The 17958-nt window shown below is 40.8% G+C and overlaps 2 protein-coding genes across 2 annotated transcripts in view; both read left to right on the top strand.

The window, feature by feature from the left end:
* Positions 1-8999: 8999 nt before the first annotated feature.
* Positions 9000-17958, top strand: part of POC1B (POC1 centriolar protein B) — a gene marked incomplete at its 5' end in the record, with an annotated part of 51641 nt that continues 42682 nt past the window's right edge. The window contains 3 exons of the mRNA XM_083860610.1: positions 9000-9194; positions 9316-9421; positions 17264-17435. Coding sequence (XP_083716736.1) covers positions 9000-9194; positions 9316-9421; positions 17264-17435 — 473 coding nt within the window. The remainder of the gene's footprint in view (positions 9195-9315; positions 9422-17263; positions 17436-17958) is intronic.
* GALNT4 (polypeptide N-acetylgalactosaminyltransferase 4) lies at positions 9866-17362 on the top strand. Its single transcript, XM_083859744.1, has 2 exons — positions 9866-12824; positions 17264-17362. Exon 1 carries the CDS (start codon positions 9888-9890, stop codon positions 11637-11639), a length of 1752 nt encoding a protein of 583 aa, XP_083715870.1. The 5' UTR covers positions 9866-9887; the 3' UTR covers positions 11640-12824; positions 17264-17362.

The raw sequence follows: 17958 nt of genomic DNA on the forward strand, positions 1-17958 counted from the left end.
ACAGATGGGGTAAGATATGCAGATGTGCATTTATCATATTTCTATCTTGCCTTTTGTTCTTCTACTGTCTTCTTCAAGATCTCACCACTCAGTAAACTTTGGGAGTACTTTTTATATGGTAGCATCTTTCAGTGCTGTAGCCCAGAGCGACTCAGAGGAGAGCCCTTTCAACAAGATCTGTGGAAAGAACTGACTTTGGAAAAAGAATTAAAGAGAGACAGATTTATTTTTTTTTAAACCAATTAGAAAAACAACAATATGAGTTTCATTATGAAGTTTTTAAGCCCAAAAGAATTTGCAGGCCAAATATCACCAGAATGGCTTGGCTGGTTACTTAGTCCATAAAGATTCTATAAAGCCCATCATGTCTTAGCTGAACATAGCTAAATTGATGCAATTGTAAGAAATCAGTTTCCGATTGTCCCAGCCAGTAAAAAGTGACAGCACATGAAACTGCCTGAACACAAGAAAACACAGAGAGATGTTAGGGAGTCTTCATCCTTGGAGACACTCAGAACTCAACTAGGGACAGCCCTGAGCAACCTGCTGTAGCTGATGCTGCTTTTAGCAGGGGTTTGGAGTAGATAACCTGCAGAGGCCATTGCCAACCTCAGTAATTCAGTGATCCTGAAATTCTAGAGCAGGAGGTGTGATTCTATTGGGTTTCTTCATTATCCTTGTGGATATTATTTCTATACATAGACAGAATTCAAGAAAGACATCAGTTAATGAAACGATCAAACCTGAGGCAAAAGCAAGAAAGCAACAGACTTTCTTTCTTTTATCTTAAACTTACCTGACCAAAAGGCTTGCTGATATTTTCCTGCTGTAATGCTTATTGTGATAGCAAGCTTGGATCATTTCTGCTCTAATAAACCTTTTTGAATGATGACTGGCTGTCTGTAGTTCATAGGCAGCCCTAGAAAGCTGCAGAGCTGTGGAAATCAGCTTCTCCTCAAGGAGAGGATTTCTCATTCTGTTATTTGCTCTATCCAGGTGAAGAAAAGAAAAAAAATGCTAGCTGTTTCTAAGGAAAATTAAACACTTGCTTACCTGAAGATGTATGTGGTTTCATTGCCCTGCCCTCTACTTAGGACTCTTGAAAGAATCCTTTTTCTCAAAGTTACTCTTTTATTTTTATTCTGGTTTCAAGTGTTTAAGGTCAGCTTCTAAAAAAAGAAGGTTCTCTTGCAGGCATATAAAGTTAATGAAATTTATATTATTCTAATGGATCAAGACAAAGAGCACTGAAAAGTATGTTTTTAGTCATAGAAGACCATAATTTACACAGAATTGAGAAGCTCACTTTTTACTGTAGAGAAGTGGTGGTGTTACAGGCTTCTGTCTAATAAAGCAAAGTATTTGTGAAATTAAATGAAATGCCATATCAGTTCTGATGCTGCATAAAAATGCTCCCTTCTTCTGCCTTGAGTTTCAGAAATATTTTGCTACATTTAAAAAAAATAGTGTTATATCAGAGTTGGATTCTCTTTTTATTGGTTCTCACATAATTGCCTATAAAACTTTAATGCTAATGTAGGAAAAGATTACAAAACTGCCATTCTGATCTTAACACTGTTGTAATAGGAAAAAGTTTCAGAGTCCATGCAGTCCATGCAGTATAGTAAAACTAGCTGCCTGGCTGATCAAATGTTATAGTAATGAGATGATTTGACAATTTAACTATTGAAAAAATAACTGAGTTTCTGCAAAACAGAAACATGGTCTTTTTTTTTTTTTTTTTTTTTTTTTTGTTAGAAATAACACATTCCTTTTGAAATTAAAACACATTTAAAACAAGTATGTTTAGAGGATGTGAGGATGTGAGAGAGTGCCTACAACATTAACTTCCAATATGCTGTGTAATGGCTCTCTACCTTAAAGGTGCAGAAATCTTTAGAATTTTCATCTGTAGAGTCAATATATTGAAGCATGCTTCATTTCAAAACTCTTAAAGATTCAATAAAAAATAACTCTACAGCAGGAAGTTAAAAGTATTCTGAACTGCCATTTTCAAAGAGCTTGGGATGCTCAGCCAATTCTGTAGGCATGTCAGTACTTGAATACAGTTATTATAGCTTTAAATCTCACTGACTTCAGTCTTTTTCTAAAGGGCCATAAAGTCCAAGTCCAAATATCAACTAAATGATCAAGTGTCAGATTGATACCAATCAACACAGTCAGGATTTTACATATTTGAATGAAGAAATGCTACAGGCTTTTTGATCACTGGAAGAGGAGTGTGAGCTGATAAAATACCATTTGAGAAAACAATTTTCTATTGGTTTTCTTCATTACTGTCCCCAAAGGCAATCAGTGCAACCAATAGACCCCTCAGTGCTTGTTTTCCAAAGTCATGCTTCATCTCTGCCAGTAATTGTCCAAAAGACTGAAATACACACACAGACTGAAAGGGACACACTCATGCATGCTATCATATACCCAATTTGAAATATTGCACTTGGAATCAATCCAAGTCCAACAGTTAAGCCATAGATAGCTATTTCCAAACTGACTATACTTGGGATATTGCCAAATAAAACAGATGTGCTTCTGTGGCTTTCTTGTCTTGTCTTGTAAGTCTTGATAATTGTGCTGTAACTCAGAAATCAGGCCATAATGGAAACTTCATGGAAAAGTTCATTTAGGTACTAAGTACCCTAATGAAATGATACAGCTCAAGTGGTTTGCTTTTGTGTTGAGAAAGGAAAAGTCTTGGCCATTTCTAAGAAGGAAATTTGTTATTTTTCTGTTTATGCCCATTGGTCTACCATCTCCAAGCTTTTGAACAAACTTAGATAGCTCTCAAGGAGGATCTCCTGGTGCTGGGGATCTCTTTTGCTGCCCCAGCAGGGAGCCTAGGCAAGTTCAACTTTTAAGTATCTATACAGTCAGACTTGTTGGCTTTCCAGCAAAACTGTAGCTTTTATATCAAACTGCTCCATCTCATTGCAGGGATGTGACTGGGTTGCAACTGAGCCTTTCACAGAGTAGGGTTGTAATATGCAATGCTGGCCCAGGTTACCACTCCTCTCTTCTTGCAGTGCTCCCTTCATTGTGCCATTTCAACAGCTTCTGTGACAGTGTGGTCAACCACACAGGAACGATTTCTGGGTAAACTGCTGCTGCAGGCTGGTGGTGTGGGGTGTTCTCTGCTCAGCAAAAACTCCAGCACAGATGTGCTCCCCCTGTGACTCCTGCTGCCCAGTCTAGAGCTCAAGGAACTGACAACCAAGGCACTGTAGATGAAGGAAGTAGGAATCGAAAGAGTGGAAGGAAAGATATGAGCAACGAGAAGGTTTTTGAAAACTTTTGGGGAAGAAAAGCAGGGTGACAAGATAGGAGTAAGAAGAGAAAAAACCATGAATATACAACTTGAAAAGCTTGTTTTTTAAAGCAGATTCATTCAGCTTGAGGCACCAATGTCAGGAGCACTACAAACTATGCCCTCTACTTATGACAGAGTATTTCAGCCACCTTTACTTCTTGTTTTGGTTGGGAGAAGAACCAATGGTGATCTGTGCTGTGAATCTGAATATCAAAATTTGACAACCACTATGGATCACTCTAGGATTTCACATAAGTGATGATAGGTTTGAGGGGGCATAACAAAACTAGAACACCAACTGTTCTTGGTAAAGGGATGTAAGAAACCTAATCTAGTGTTTTTTATTTAAAATACCAAAATTAAACATGGATAACATAATTAGGTGGTGTAACACGGTAAAATGTGCTTATCTGCAAGTTTTCATATATTTTCAGTGAAGACAAAGTTTCTAAGAATTCTAAGTCAGGAAAACTTTCTTGCAGCAGGAGTGATCCTGAAGGCAGCTCTTGTAGCAATCATGAAAGACCCTTTTCTGGCAACAGATGGGAAATTCAAAAACAAGGTCTTTTATGGATGCAAGAATCAGCTGCTTATATTAATGACAGGCTATGTTCTTCAAAATATAAACCAAGTTAAAGATAAACTCTCTTAAGCTAGAGTGAATGTAGCCCGCAAACAATTTCTAAGTAAGAATTATGAGAAAAAGATGTAAAGAGCGGAGAGTAAGTTAGACCTCTTTCTCCAACAGGCTTCTTTCTGATCATTTTAGCCTGAATTTAGTATTTTGTCTACATCAGAAAGATTGTGTGGTGTGAAAACACCTGTTAGGTTGCAGCATTACAGCATATTGATGGAAAAGTGCCTGGATTTTTTCTGAATGGGCAGACCACGATCCCTGGGCAATTCCTGCTACTGCACTTGCAAAAGTTGTGGCAACCAGGTATTCCTTGTAACTTTGAAAGGGAATTGCAGCAATTTGCTGCATATCTTGTCTGCTACGTGGCCCTGTTGACTCTCTCTGCAGCTAGGACTAGTCTACAGAGTATCTGTATCGCTAATTGCCACTGTAAAACACCCTGGGGAATTGCAACTGGGTTGTGATGGAGATTCTGCATATAATGTGTCCATATGTGGCAGCCTTGCAATTAGTAATGTGCAAGATGATAAAAACAGGTAACATTCTGTGATACAAGAGAATGCTACTGGAAGCCTGAGGAGTTTTGGGGTTTTTTTGCAAACATGTTCTAATGAGAAAACTGGGGGCATTCTTCCTGGCTTAGTATTTTGTGATACTAAGCAGATGCTTAGCATCTTCACTGACTTCACTCCACTCTATGGCTTGTTCAGGAGTTGTCGTTCTCTGAGACAGACCCTGTCCTTATGCTCAGATCAGCATAAAATTTCATAATTAGAACCACTTCAAGAAGGGATTGACACAAGCTGACACACATACAGCTATGTATGCATACAGCCTTCCTGCAAGAGAGGAAAGGGAGTTTCAGAAAGGAATGTGTGGAATGGGTAAGGCATTTGCAGTTTGAACTTTCTACCTCCAAAATGACATACATATACATATACATACATGCCTCAAAAGTGGAATAGGGCCTGTTGATTAGATTTTTACCATTTTATAAGCATGACTTGATACTATGTAATGACACCACCTATTTTGGGATCAGACAAGTGTCTAGCTATCTCATCTATGGTGGCAGCTTTTGTACTTGATAGAGATGCACAAGCAGAACAATGTATCATTGCTGGGTGATGTCCAGCTTCTCATCCATGGGTATTCCCAGTACCTTCTCCACTGCTTTCAATCCGCTCATCCCCAGTCTATTGATACTGGTCATTGCCTCAAGCCAGGTGCAGGACAATTTTAATCTTCATGATGTTTGTACATGCTAACTCCTTAAGCCTGTCAAGGTCCTCTGAATGGTATCCCTTCCCCTATATCAATTGACAGTTTGGTGTCACCCACAAACTTCCTTAAGCTGCAGTCAATCCCACTATTATCTGTCAGTAATAAAGATATTAAATACTATAGGCCCCCAAATGGACCCCTGTGGGGATACCACTCAGCACTGGTAGCTCTTTGGTTGCAGTCATACAATTCCTTGACATCTAATAGTCCATCCATCAAACCCACATCAATTCAGAAGCAAAAGCACTGGAAGGGACAGTATTAAAGGCTTTACAGCAGTGTAGTGACATCAGTTACCTTTCACTGTCCCCTGATGCATTCACTCCATCATAGGCAGCCACTAGATTAGTGGGGCATGATTTGCTCTTGGAGAAGCTGTGTCAGCTGTCTCAAATCACCTCACACAATTTCAAGCAGGACCTGCTCCACGATCTTGTTGGGCACAAAGGTGAGGCTGACTGGTCAGCAGTTCCTACACTCCGGGTATGATAATTTCTTTTCTCCAGTGCCTGAGATAGTTACAGGTAGTCAATATCACTCCAGTCACTGACTCACAGCCTGATTAATATGACTTTTCAAATATGATGGAGACATGGTTCAGCCATTACATCTGCCAATTCCCTCAGAATGCCAGGATGTTTCTTAAACTAAAAGTAACATCATATGTATTTCAAATCATCCTTGTATTTCAAATCGTTATGTACCTACTTGATACTCTTTTCTTTTCCATTCTCTTGCTGGTCTTGGCAAACAAACTTTAACGGGACTTTGATAAGAAATTTTCAAGAGAATTAAAAACAACACTACTCCACAAGTTATTTCATAGGTTTAATATTTATTTTATTTTCATAACCATGTTGATAGAGGAGAAAAGATCATAAGGTATAATGGTTCTACAACAGCAAGACAGCCTGCAGTTCAATCTTTGTGCCCTTAGACTACATTTTCTTCCTGCATGTAGGTGGATGAATACCCAACACCACACTGGCAAAGCAGATCTCACACTCCCCTCTAGTGACAGAGTACGACCTCCTGAGGCCTCTTGGCACCCCTGATAGCTCTGCTGCCAACACAGCTGCTCCCAATAAGATCCCACATAATTACACTTGCAGCTCTTCATTTTATTTTAAAGTAGGATTAACACTAAGTTAAAATACTTCATTTCAGACATGAAAGAATTTTTGGTGGGCTACTATATTGCTAGTATATTTGCCCCTTGTGCTCATGTATTGTTTTACATCAATTATTATCATTAAATCATATGTGATTAGTGGAATTAATGTGTGCATTGCAGCACACATGCACCAAGGTTATCATGCTTGTCCATGTGTTCTTGAATTGTACACGTCCTTTTACTAATTCTTTTCCTACAGTGCAGTCAGCACAAGCCTGGAATTACCATCTTAAGGTGTTCTTTTCGAGATACCATTTTTATTTGGACATATACTACCTTAACACAGTGCCTGAGGAAAAGAAAATCTCCATAGATGCTGAAACAGCAGCTTGCTGACACACGATGCTTGGAAGATATTTTCTGAGGCATCATTTATCATTGTCATCACAGTGCACAACAACTTATTACAGTAAATTGCTCTTCCATATCACAACTTTAAAAAGACAATGCCAACTCATAATTGTATTATTAGGAGTTACAATAATCTTAAAATAATTGTAAAAATAAAACTGACACATACTAATGCAGGAACATAATCATCATAAAAACTATTACCTGCCAGGTTATAACTACAGTCACTATAGCTGATTACATGTCTGCAGTAAAGGAATACTTTGCTTCCTATCAGCATTTGTGAGTCCTCGAAGCACTCTAAGGTGAGGAGAAACAGCAAGGAACAGACTAACTTTGTAAGCCCTACAATTTGAAAAATACACATCTATCAATTTATAAAAACAGGGATGCCACTCTCCTCTCCAAAATCACAGCCCTTCCTTTGCTTTATGCCTATCACCTGGTAATTCACAGTCAAGGAATTTTGTGGGCAGGTAGAGATTCCAGTTTATTGCTAACATACCAAAATTAGTAACATATACTGAGCTGCTGGTAGCATAGCAGCTCTAAAGAAGGCAAAAGGATTCAGTAGGACTGGGAATTGTCATTCAGCTTAGTTTCTAAAAAAAGTAACATGTTTCTGACCTCTGGGTTTTAAGGAGCTTCCATAACAGATCCAAACCTGAAAACACAAACGAGAAAATACGTAGCACACCATTAAAGCAGCAGAGATGGTACTTTCACTCAGGAGATGAGAAGATGCAGAATAAATTAAGATCACACAAAGTTTGGTACTAGCCCAGAGGGATAGAATCTAAATGTAGTCTCCCTGAGACACACTGACAGCTGAAAAAACCTGGCAGAAAGAAGACAGTTGGGGAAAAGGTAGAGAAAGGCTGGAAGACTTTAATAATGGTGAATTATTCCCAATTTAATTTAACTAGTCATCTTACTGTTCCTGCAGAGAGGTAGACTGCAGAACATTTAAGTCTTATCATTACCAACTTTTTTAATGCTGCATTTTATTATGTGATCTAAATCACAGGGACTAAAATGAAAGGATGGGAGGGGGAGGTGTGTAGAAAGAAAAAAAAAACCAACATCAAAACAAAACTCCACCAATAAGCCAAATCAAAAACAAATAATGGCAGAAGACCTGTAGCTTTTGCTAGGTCCAAGTTAAAATCAATATATCTTCTCCCATCACTTATTTTTTAAAAAGGGTTTCAAATTGTGAAGTCAAAATGGCAAATTATCAGCCCACATAAACTCAATGTAAGGAGTGCTAGTAGATTTTCATGGAAACTGCTTTATATAGTTGTGATAATCCTACTTTTTTTCACCACTTCCAAAGTTATTACTCTAAATGTGCATTTCATGGTTAAACACAATTTATTTGGACCTGTCCTGTAAGTGACAATTCTTATACGTTGGCCTAATTACTGACCTGATTCTGTAGATGTAGAAGTTTAATGTCAAAACAAGCAGTAAAAGGCAGACTGGATTTAAAAAGGAAAGAAAGGGTAATTGCAGGGTGAGATAGTTCTTCAGGAACACTCGGCTATGGAATGGCAGCTTTGACACCACAGCCCCTCTCTCTGCTGAGCGCTGCCAGCCCTGTATTTACCAACACACCTCTGGGAGCAGAACTTCTCCAGAGAGGTGACCTCCCTCACCCAGCTTTCATATTCACAGCACTAACAACAACGCTGCAGCGTTGGGATTTTCTTAATTTTTGTTTAAGGTAGATGTATTTTTTTTTTTTTTTTTTTTTTTTAGCATTAAAAGTTTGCTAAAAGACCACTCTCTGTGATACAGACAAGAGTGACAACTCGGGAATCTAGAAAGTCTAATCAAAATAAGAAACAACTGAAGAATAAGAAGAGAAGAGGCCAAACTACCTAAGGCAGCTTAACACAAAATCAGTCTGAGGTTTTAAACACAGCTGCCGTGCATGGATCTGTAAGTCACAAAATCGAGGTGACCTGGGCCAGACCTTGGGCTGGCCGAGCATCCCACCAATGCCTGCGGCTCCCCGAGCCGTGCTCCGCACCGAGAGCTCAGCCCCCGCAGGCCCCGAGCCGCCTGTCCCGGCGGGCGGACACACCCGGCAGGCTGGCTCAGTGTCCCGGTCCCGCCAAGCCAAGCCAAGCCAAGCCGAGCCGAGCCGAGCCGAGCCGGGCCCTGCGGCTTTAAGGGCGCCCCGCGCTCAGGCCCGCCCCGCGCAGGCCGCGCATGGGCGGATGGGGAGCGGCGCTCTTGGCGCGGCGGATGAATCCGGGACCCGGCCGGCCGCGCCCGGAGCGCGGGGCTCGCACGGGCCGCTCCTGCCCGCTCCGCCCATGGCCTCCCCGCTGGTAAGGGCTCGGCCCCCGCCCACGGCCGCGGAGCCGGGACGGCGGGCAGGCGGGCGAGCTGCGGCGGGCCGGTATCGCCCGGTATCGCCCAGGGCTGCCCGGCCGCGGCCCCCCCCCCGGCCGAACCGCTCCGGAGCGCGCGGGGCGTTAGCGGCCCTGAGGGGCGGGGAGGGCCAGCGCCCCCGCCCCGCCCGCGGCCTGACCGTGCGCACCCTCTCCCCAGGAGGACCCCGTCCTGATCCGGCCTTTCTCCGGCCACACGGAGGCGGTGACGGGCGTCGCCTTCAACACGAACGCGGCGGGGCTGGGTGAGTGCGGGGCCGGGCGCCGTTCGCTTTCCGGGCGGGGCGGCGCTCCCTCCTCCCCGTTCCGTCCCCCGAGCCGCCGGGCGGTTCCGGGCCGGGTCCGGGGGCGGGGCGGGCTCCCGCGCCTTCGGGCGGGCCGAGGAGTCTCTGCCCCTTCCTTAAGCGACAACTTTTTGAGCAAACCACAAGGCGGGAGGAGGGGTTTGTCCCGCGGAGAGAGAGGAGGAGGAGGAGGAAGTAAGCGAGGGCAGCGCCGCGGGCGGAGGGGCAGGGGGTGCTCCGTGCCTCCGCTGCCGCCGCGGCCCCCGCACTCTGCCGGGCCCACCGCGGAGGGCGGGCCGGAACTCTGCCGGCCCCCCAGCCCCAGCCCGAGAGCGCCCGCAGCCTCCTCCTCCTCCCCGGGGCGCGGGGACACCCGGCAGGAGTTTACGGACTCTTCTCTGTACGGAGCTGCTTTTAACTACCTAAGATGAGGATCCGTCTGGCGAGAAGATGGACGTGGGTCCGCAAAAGCTGCGTGTTCCTCGGCTTCTTAATGATCGCTTACTTTGTGGTGGAGCTGTCGGTTTCTTCCTTCGGTGCCTCCCTCGCCAGCGAGAGCATCACTAAAGGGAAATGGGAGAGGCGCTTTTCTGACGGAGCAGAAGAAGCTGTCGATTTGGCTCGTCCAGTTTATGACAAACCCCCACCTGATCCTTCTGCCCCAGGAGAATGGGGTAAACCCTCACGCCCGCAGCTGAGTCCTGAGGAAAAGAAACAGGAAGAAGAGCTGATTGAGAAATATGCGATAAATATTTATTTAAGTGATAAAATTTCTCTCCACCGGCACATTGAAGATAATCGACTGAGTGGTTGTAAAAGTAAATCTTATGACTACAGAAGACTGCCCACGACATCTGTTATAATTGCTTTCTACAATGAAGCCTGGTCAACGCTGCTGAGGACGATACATAGTGTTCTTGAGACATCACCTTCAGTGCTTCTGAAAGAAATTATACTGGTGGATGACCTGAGTGATAAAGTGTATTTGAAGGCTGAACTCGAAAAATACATCAGCAGTCTGAAAAGAGTTCGCTTGATAAGAACCAACAAACGAGAAGGATTGGTTCGTGCACGCTTGATTGGCGCCACCTTTGCTACCGGGGATGTTCTCACATTCCTGGATTGTCACTGTGAATGTGTTTCTGGCTGGCTGGAACCACTGCTCGAGAGGATTGCTGAGAATGAGACTGTTATTGTTTGTCCTGTCATTGACACCATTGACTGGAAAACGTTTGAATACTACATGCAAACGGCGGAGCCCATGATTGGGGGCTTTGACTGGCGGCTGACGTTCCAGTGGCACTCGGTGCCCAAACACGAACGTCTCAGGCGCAAATCTGAAACGGATCCAATCAGATCCCCAACTATGGCTGGTGGCTTGTTTGCTGTCAGCAAGAAGTATTTTGAGTACTTGGGAACCTACGATACAGGAATGGATGTTTGGGGAGGGGAGAACTTAGAATTGTCATTTAGGGTTTGGCAGTGTGGAGGCATGTTGGAAATTCATCCGTGCTCCCACGTGGGCCATGTGTTTCCAAAGCGCGCGCCCTATGCTAGACCGAACTTCCTTCAGAACACGGCACGTGCTGCTGAGGTCTGGATGGATGAGTTCAAAGATCACTTTTACAACAGAAATCCTTCAGCAAGGAAAGAAAATTATGGAGACATTTCTGAAAGAAAGATTCTTAGGGAGCGTTTGAAATGCAAGAGTTTTCGCTGGTATTTAAAAAATATATTTGCTGAGTTGCACGTACCAGAGGATCGTCCGGGCTGGCACGGTGCGATCCGCAGTACAGGAATACCCTCAGAGTGCCTTGACTATGTGTTACAGGAACATAATCCTACCGGCTCTCACCTTTCTCTCTTTGGCTGTCATGGGCAGGGAGGCAACCAATTTTTTGAATATACGTCAAATCAGGAGATTAGATTTAACTCTGTAACTGAGCTATGTGCTGAAGTCCCTGAGCGTGAGGACTTCATAGGCATGAGGAGCTGCCCAAAAGATGGATTTCCCATCCCAGAAATTATTATCTGGCATTTCAAAGATGATGGGACTATTTATCATCCTCATTCGGGGAAGTGCCTTACTGCTTATCGTACGACTGAGGGGCACGCTGATGTGCAAATGAGAACTTGTAAAGCTGGAGATAAAAATCAGATTTGGAAATTTGAAAAATAATCACTGCTGGTTTGGATCAGATGGACTGAGATCTCCAAGCTTTTTACATGTGTGAGCAGTTGACAGCGTTTGATTGAATACCTTGGAGTGTTTTCAGATGGGTCAGGAGTGGTGTAGAAGCTCTCTACTATGATGAGCTGTATGGAGAGCAGAAGTATATAGTGGGGCTTGGTTTCTAAAACATGGATGAGAACACGTAACACCTTTTATTTTTGTAAAATTTTGGTCCATTATTACTTTGCTCAGTCTTGGTTATGGTAAAACAAAGGTTTCTGAGTGGACTGGGGAGGGATTTTTTTTGTCTTAAAATTATGCAATAATCCTGCAAGATAATGTTATATGTAAACAAAAAAATTACTTACAGAAGTAAAAGTGAAGTTTCTTGCAGTGGTATTAGCTGACCTATGTTGCAGATACATTATAAAATATGTATCTAACACCCTAAGTAATGCTACAATAGCATGTGATTGAATGGACATTGATGTGGAAAGTCAGATCTAAGCCTTGTAATAGTCTACATTTTTCTGGGAATGTACATGCTGTTAAGGGTACTATATTGTATAGAAGAACAGGAAGTTTATTTACTAGAAGGGCTTTGGCACTGCTTTGCAATCTTGTATCTATTGTAAAAATCTTACCCCATGGGGCTTAGACAGGAGCTCTCATGCATTTAGAGGAGAGTGTGGTAGCAGTGGAACTAAGGACATGCTGGTGATATCACAAATGGAAGAAATAGGGATGTCTGCAAGTAAGAATTTTGTTTAAAGGCAGTGGAGAAGAAAAGGAACCACAAAATTGCCTTAGCTACTGCTGTTTCTTAGCTATATATTTAATGTATACATTGCTTCTGTGTAAGCTTTTCCGCGTTCAGCCCCACACCCTAGGGACACAAAAGTTATGTGATCATTGCTTGGTTTTTGATGGTTTTTCCATTTGGTCTGTCAGCAGGCTAGAAGAAGGTACCATAGAGGAGCACTTGGGCTGTTTTATTTTGCTTTTTATGTTTTGGCAACAGTTGGTGTGGGTCAGCCTTAGGAAGAGTTTTGAAATAATACATCATAAACCGCCTCTTTCTAGTCAAAACAATACCCCTTGAGACCTTGGGTAAGGCTGGAGAGCTGAAGTTTCTGACATGAGGGGAGTTGAAAAGACAAAGGACAGCTTGGAGGAAACTAAGATTTGTTGGTAAGGTGATTCACAGAATTACGTACTTAGAATGTTTTCTTTTTTTCTGTTATGCTGAATTTTTGAAGAATACTGATTCTTGAATCATGTCACTAATTTGTTTTGATTGCAATTATAGATGGTAGATGTGATAGGTTGTGTACTTGAAAACAAATCTTGTGTTAGTATCTGTATTTTAGTTTCATAAGATTTAAGTTGAACACTTTTCTTAGTGTGTTGGGCATTCCAGCTGTTTTGATTACTTTCACTGAGGTGATAAATGTTCTTCAGTAGCCCTAGTGCAGTAAGTCTTTACATGGGGCTTGTAGGTAGAAACTTAAGCTGGTGAGCATTAGGAATCTGGATACTTGAGGAATGTAGTGGATGTGCATTTGCTACAGATGTTAGTAGGTAGAAGGGTTAAAAAGGTTAAAAGTGAGACCTGATGTAGTTGAAGTTTTGCCAGAAATAAAGTGAGAGTAAGTTAGGACATATTCTTAAATCTTACTGATTGAAAGCTTTGAGAGGTTTTGGAGGAAGCAGGTTAAGATAGAAGATGAACAGAAGAGTATTTTGGAGCTTGGAATGCAGCATTGAATCATGCTAAAAATGCTTGCCACTGTGTGGCATGGATTCTTGTAAGACTTTAATTTATTTTTAGGCACTTACTTGCAATTTGATTTTTTTCCCCTTTTTTATCTTCATTTTTTCCCCTCAGTTGTTTTTCTGCTGTTGTTGTTGGCTCTTTTGCTTGTTTGTAAAAAAAAAAGGGAACTTTTTACTACATAAGGGAAGCATTCCTGAAAAATTGCATTCCACTTTGCAGCAGGAATTCTTTTGTGGACCTGAAAGTCATGAACCATTTATCGAAATTTAAGAGGCAACCAATTGCTATGTACTGGGGCAATAAATTATATAAAGTATGTGCTTTTGTGGAAAGCTTGCTGTTCATTCAATAAGAGGCTGTTACATTCAGTAGAAATTACAGGAAAAAGGCCTGGGTTCTCCTATGTGGCAGATCATAAATAGTATGTGCAATGCATGTTTCTTCAGATGAATGTAATTAAATGGTGTGAATATAGACTATGCAAATTTTATACAGTCAATTTTTTATCACTTGGCAAAAACTGCTTTTATAAAGAAATACCTTTGAGTTAAACCTGACATTCAAAGTGTTCCTTATCTATTTAAGCAATAATTATAAGTGAATCTGCCTCTCAGTTTGAAAAGTTATTCTATGTATCTGAACCCTTTCTCCTCCCCATGACCTCCCTTTCTGTTTTTGGAGTTATTTAGTAACAAACTGGGGAGAACAAAAAACCAAAACAATTTAAATGACCTGGCCCTTAAAAAAAAAACAAAAACAAAACTAACAAATTAGATATTTTCTCTGTGGGAATAAAGACCATGTAAATAAGAGGAGGAAGGACTAGAGAAAGAGAGAGAAAGAAAGAAAGAAGGAAAAAACCAAACAACACTTTACCATTTCAATACTCCTGTCCAATTATTTTTCAATATGTACAGATTTCTGGACAATCTGAAACTCTGAATAGTTTTTTATTCTGTTAGACTTTGAAGATTTGGTGAATGCTTGTATATATTTTAAACTACTGATTCTAAGTGACTTAAAAGAAATTGAATGTAAACTTAACACTGAATAAATGTGGAGGACTTTGGGATTTCTTTTGAAAAAATAAAATCCAGAAAACTAAATGTTGGGTGGTGTGCTGACTCTTCTCAGTTCTTTTCCTCTTGCTACATGCATACAGAATGCAACAAAATCTGACAATAACTTGAACTTGTGAGAGTTATTAAAAGTTCTTTGTATTTTATCCACTGTGCTTAGAATTCCAGACTGGCTTTTTTGACAGAGGTTCAGTTAATAATTATTTTTCTCTAAATAGGAAATCTTGCATTTTACTGCAAAATGTTTGTATTGTGATGTTGTACCATATCATTGAGAGCTGCAGGGCTCCTGTGAAGTGTGGAGGTTTGTTGGCAGAGGTGAGGTTTGAATATTCACATACCCATCATGTGCACTGTATTCCATCTGCCCTGTAATTCTTGCACTGAGTGATTAATTATATCAGAGATGCTTCAGTATTTTGAGAGATATTCATCGAGCTGTTAAAGCCTGATTTTTCTCTTTTATCTTTGTGCAACTTTCTTAGCCACCACTTTGTTATTGTGGGAAATGGGAGTGAAATGGTAATTTCATATTACATCTACTTGTGTTCATATATTTGTGTGTGTATATATAAAAATGTATCAATCAATACATTTCAATGTATCATCAATAGTCACAATTCATAAATTGAACTTTGTTTCATTGCAAGTACCATAAAATCCTTTTCATGGCATATGTGAAGCTCAGGTATCTGTTTACACACCACTTTGCTGTAGATCTCTCAATCTGGCCTTTGCATAAGGCCAGGTGTTTTTTTTTTCTGATCTTCAGTTCTGTAATGACTCATCAGCAGAAAAGCAAATTATCCAGTGATGTATCTGCTATACGAGGATGTGTACAGAAGCATTGATGTTTTTAAAAAAAGGCACTCAGGTTATAAACTGGAGTGAGCTCTGTATTGGAGTCAGCTCAGTGTGAATTTCCAGCTTTCTACATTTTAGTTATATTTTTCAGTTGATCATAGCAAGGAGAAATTGTCTTTCACCTCTAAACATGGTTCTGGTTATGTCATGTATTCTCTAAGGAGCAACAGGCCTATTTGTGCTATGGTACATCCTAAAAAAATTCTTCTGGAGCTTTTGTGCCTTTTTTTTTTTTTTTTTCCAATGCAATATTTAAATATTGCATAGGCAGCAGGGACTCCAGAGGTAAAATAAGGAAGATAGTCATGGATGTCCCACAGAAAGGAGAACTTAAGGTCACTGCTTGCGTCTCATTTACCTTGGAATAGCCCATCTATGAGACAGCAAGCTACAAGAAAGAAGGCTCTGAATGAATGGTGCTGTCATCTTTCTAAGAATATTTCCCTTGGTTTTTAGAACTGAAAGCTGATACTGCACAACCTTCATGCAGTTCATAAGATACCACAGGTATCTGGTAGTTCATCAGTGATTTGTTTTAGAAGCCATCAGTCTTGTCTGTTTCACATATCCAGCCTGATGCCTTCAAATTCTATTTTAGCTTATGTTTCACTTCTTTTGTTTTAGTTTTACTCCACTGTAGATCACACTTCTCAGAATCAAAGGGAAAAAAGGATTTTTTTCAAGTACAATTAGAAAGACTTGAAAAAAAAAATTGCAGTGGGGGGAAAATATCCTATATTTCTTTGTCAAATACGGGCCTGTTGATAGGGGCATAGGCATAGACTGGTCTCTCATCTTTTAGTAGAAGCTAGTCTTTTAGGAATAAACATAGTGTCTTTATATCAAATTCATAAAGGGAATTTAATAGTTAATATTCTAATATGCTAATATTTTGTTTGAGGCTTGCCTTAATGTGTGATCATAAGGAAACTCAATTTCTTTATGCTATGTTGGTGCTTGAAGGAAACTGGGAAGAGAAAAGCCATCTTTATGAACCCTTCCAGCTTCCAGGAGGCCCCTGTTCTTCCTCTCCTTTTCTCTACTAGGGTTAGGAATTTGACAACTGAAGGATGGGAGTGTGAATACCTTGGTTTTATTTATGTCTATATACTAGCATTTAGCAGAGATGAAGATGATAGGGATGTAGGAAAATCACATGTACCAATTTATTTTAACTGCTTATTGACTTTGCTTATAGGTTCCTGAAAATATCAAGCTCTGGTAAAAGTTAGGTTTGCCTTTTTGACTGTAGATAGTACAGTTCACCTGCAAAGTGACTGCAAAAACATCACCCTCAAACATGCTCTTTCTATTTTCAGACTGACAACTTTATGTTCTCTTTTGAATGAGGCAAATGTTAGTATTATAAAATTGGTACTTAAATAGGATTATAGGATTATCATCTGTTGATATCTTCACTCAAGTGTAGATATCTGAAGTGTTACAAGTCAAGTCTTGAGTTTAAGTTGGCATGTTTTTCTGGAGTTAAACACTTGATGCTTGAAAAAAATTCCATCCCAGAGATCAGAATGAGATTACTGAAGAATTTGTCTCCTGTTTTTAGGATTTGGTAAAACCAATTCTGGATTTGTACTTGCTGATGTGCATGATGTTCGGCTTTGAATGTTTTGCTCTATATCTTCAAAGTACTTGTAAGCCAGTTGGCTTAGAATATGGGAGGAGCTACCTGTTAAGAATTATCCTTTATTTCTCCCAGTCTGGTGGCATCCTTCTGAAGGCTGGTGTTAGCATTACTTGCTGCCAGGCTTCTGCTCAGGCTGAGTATCCATTAAAACCTAATAACTCCTCCCTCCCCATTAGGTTCTCTAGTGAATCCAGATCCACAGTCGTTAGCTCTGACCTTTATGAGAACAGCGAGCAGACTGCTAATATCTCTTACTTGTTGCCAGTTACCTGCTCTGTGGATAGGTTTCTTATACTGTGGAAGCTGAAGACACGGTGCACAGCCTACAGATTTGCAGGCCATGCGGAAGGAGTTACAAGTGTGGAGTTCTCACCAGATGGGCAGGTGCTGGCTTCAGCTTCTCATGATCACACTGTCAGGCTGTGGATTCCTTGCATGTGAGTATAACTGAGCAATGTGTTTCATTATTGTGAATATTGGAGGCTTTACGCAAGTTTCTTTTTCTTTCCCGTATGCCTGGGCTTTGACAGAAACAGAGATTGGGGACCACAAGCAACACAGTTCTTTACTGTATTACTTTGTTATTTTCTGAATATTGTGTAGTTTCAAAAGAAAAATATAACAACTCAGAGGTTACAATTTCATGTGTGTAGAACTATGCTTCCTAATATTTCTCTGGCTTAAAGGTTATATTTTAATAAGGACTGCATGGCTGCACTTCATTTTGGGGAGACAAGTGATGAAGAAAACAATAGTTTTTTGGAAAAAAAAAATTAATTGACTTACCTTATCAGAATGTTCTTGAGTAGTAGTAATTGAGTTATTCAGTATGATCTTAGACTGATGTTACTTGAACTTTTAAAAGATTTATATATTACTATATTAAAAAAAATTCTCTTTCCGATGCTGATGAGACTAAAGACCAGTGCTGCTGCTTAATTGCACTGTTCTGCAAAGTTG

This window comes from Zosterops lateralis (genome assembly GCF_965231275.1).
Source record: "Zosterops lateralis genome assembly, chromosome: 4".
Taxonomy (NCBI): Eukaryota; Metazoa; Chordata; class Aves; order Passeriformes; family Zosteropidae; genus Zosterops; species Zosterops lateralis.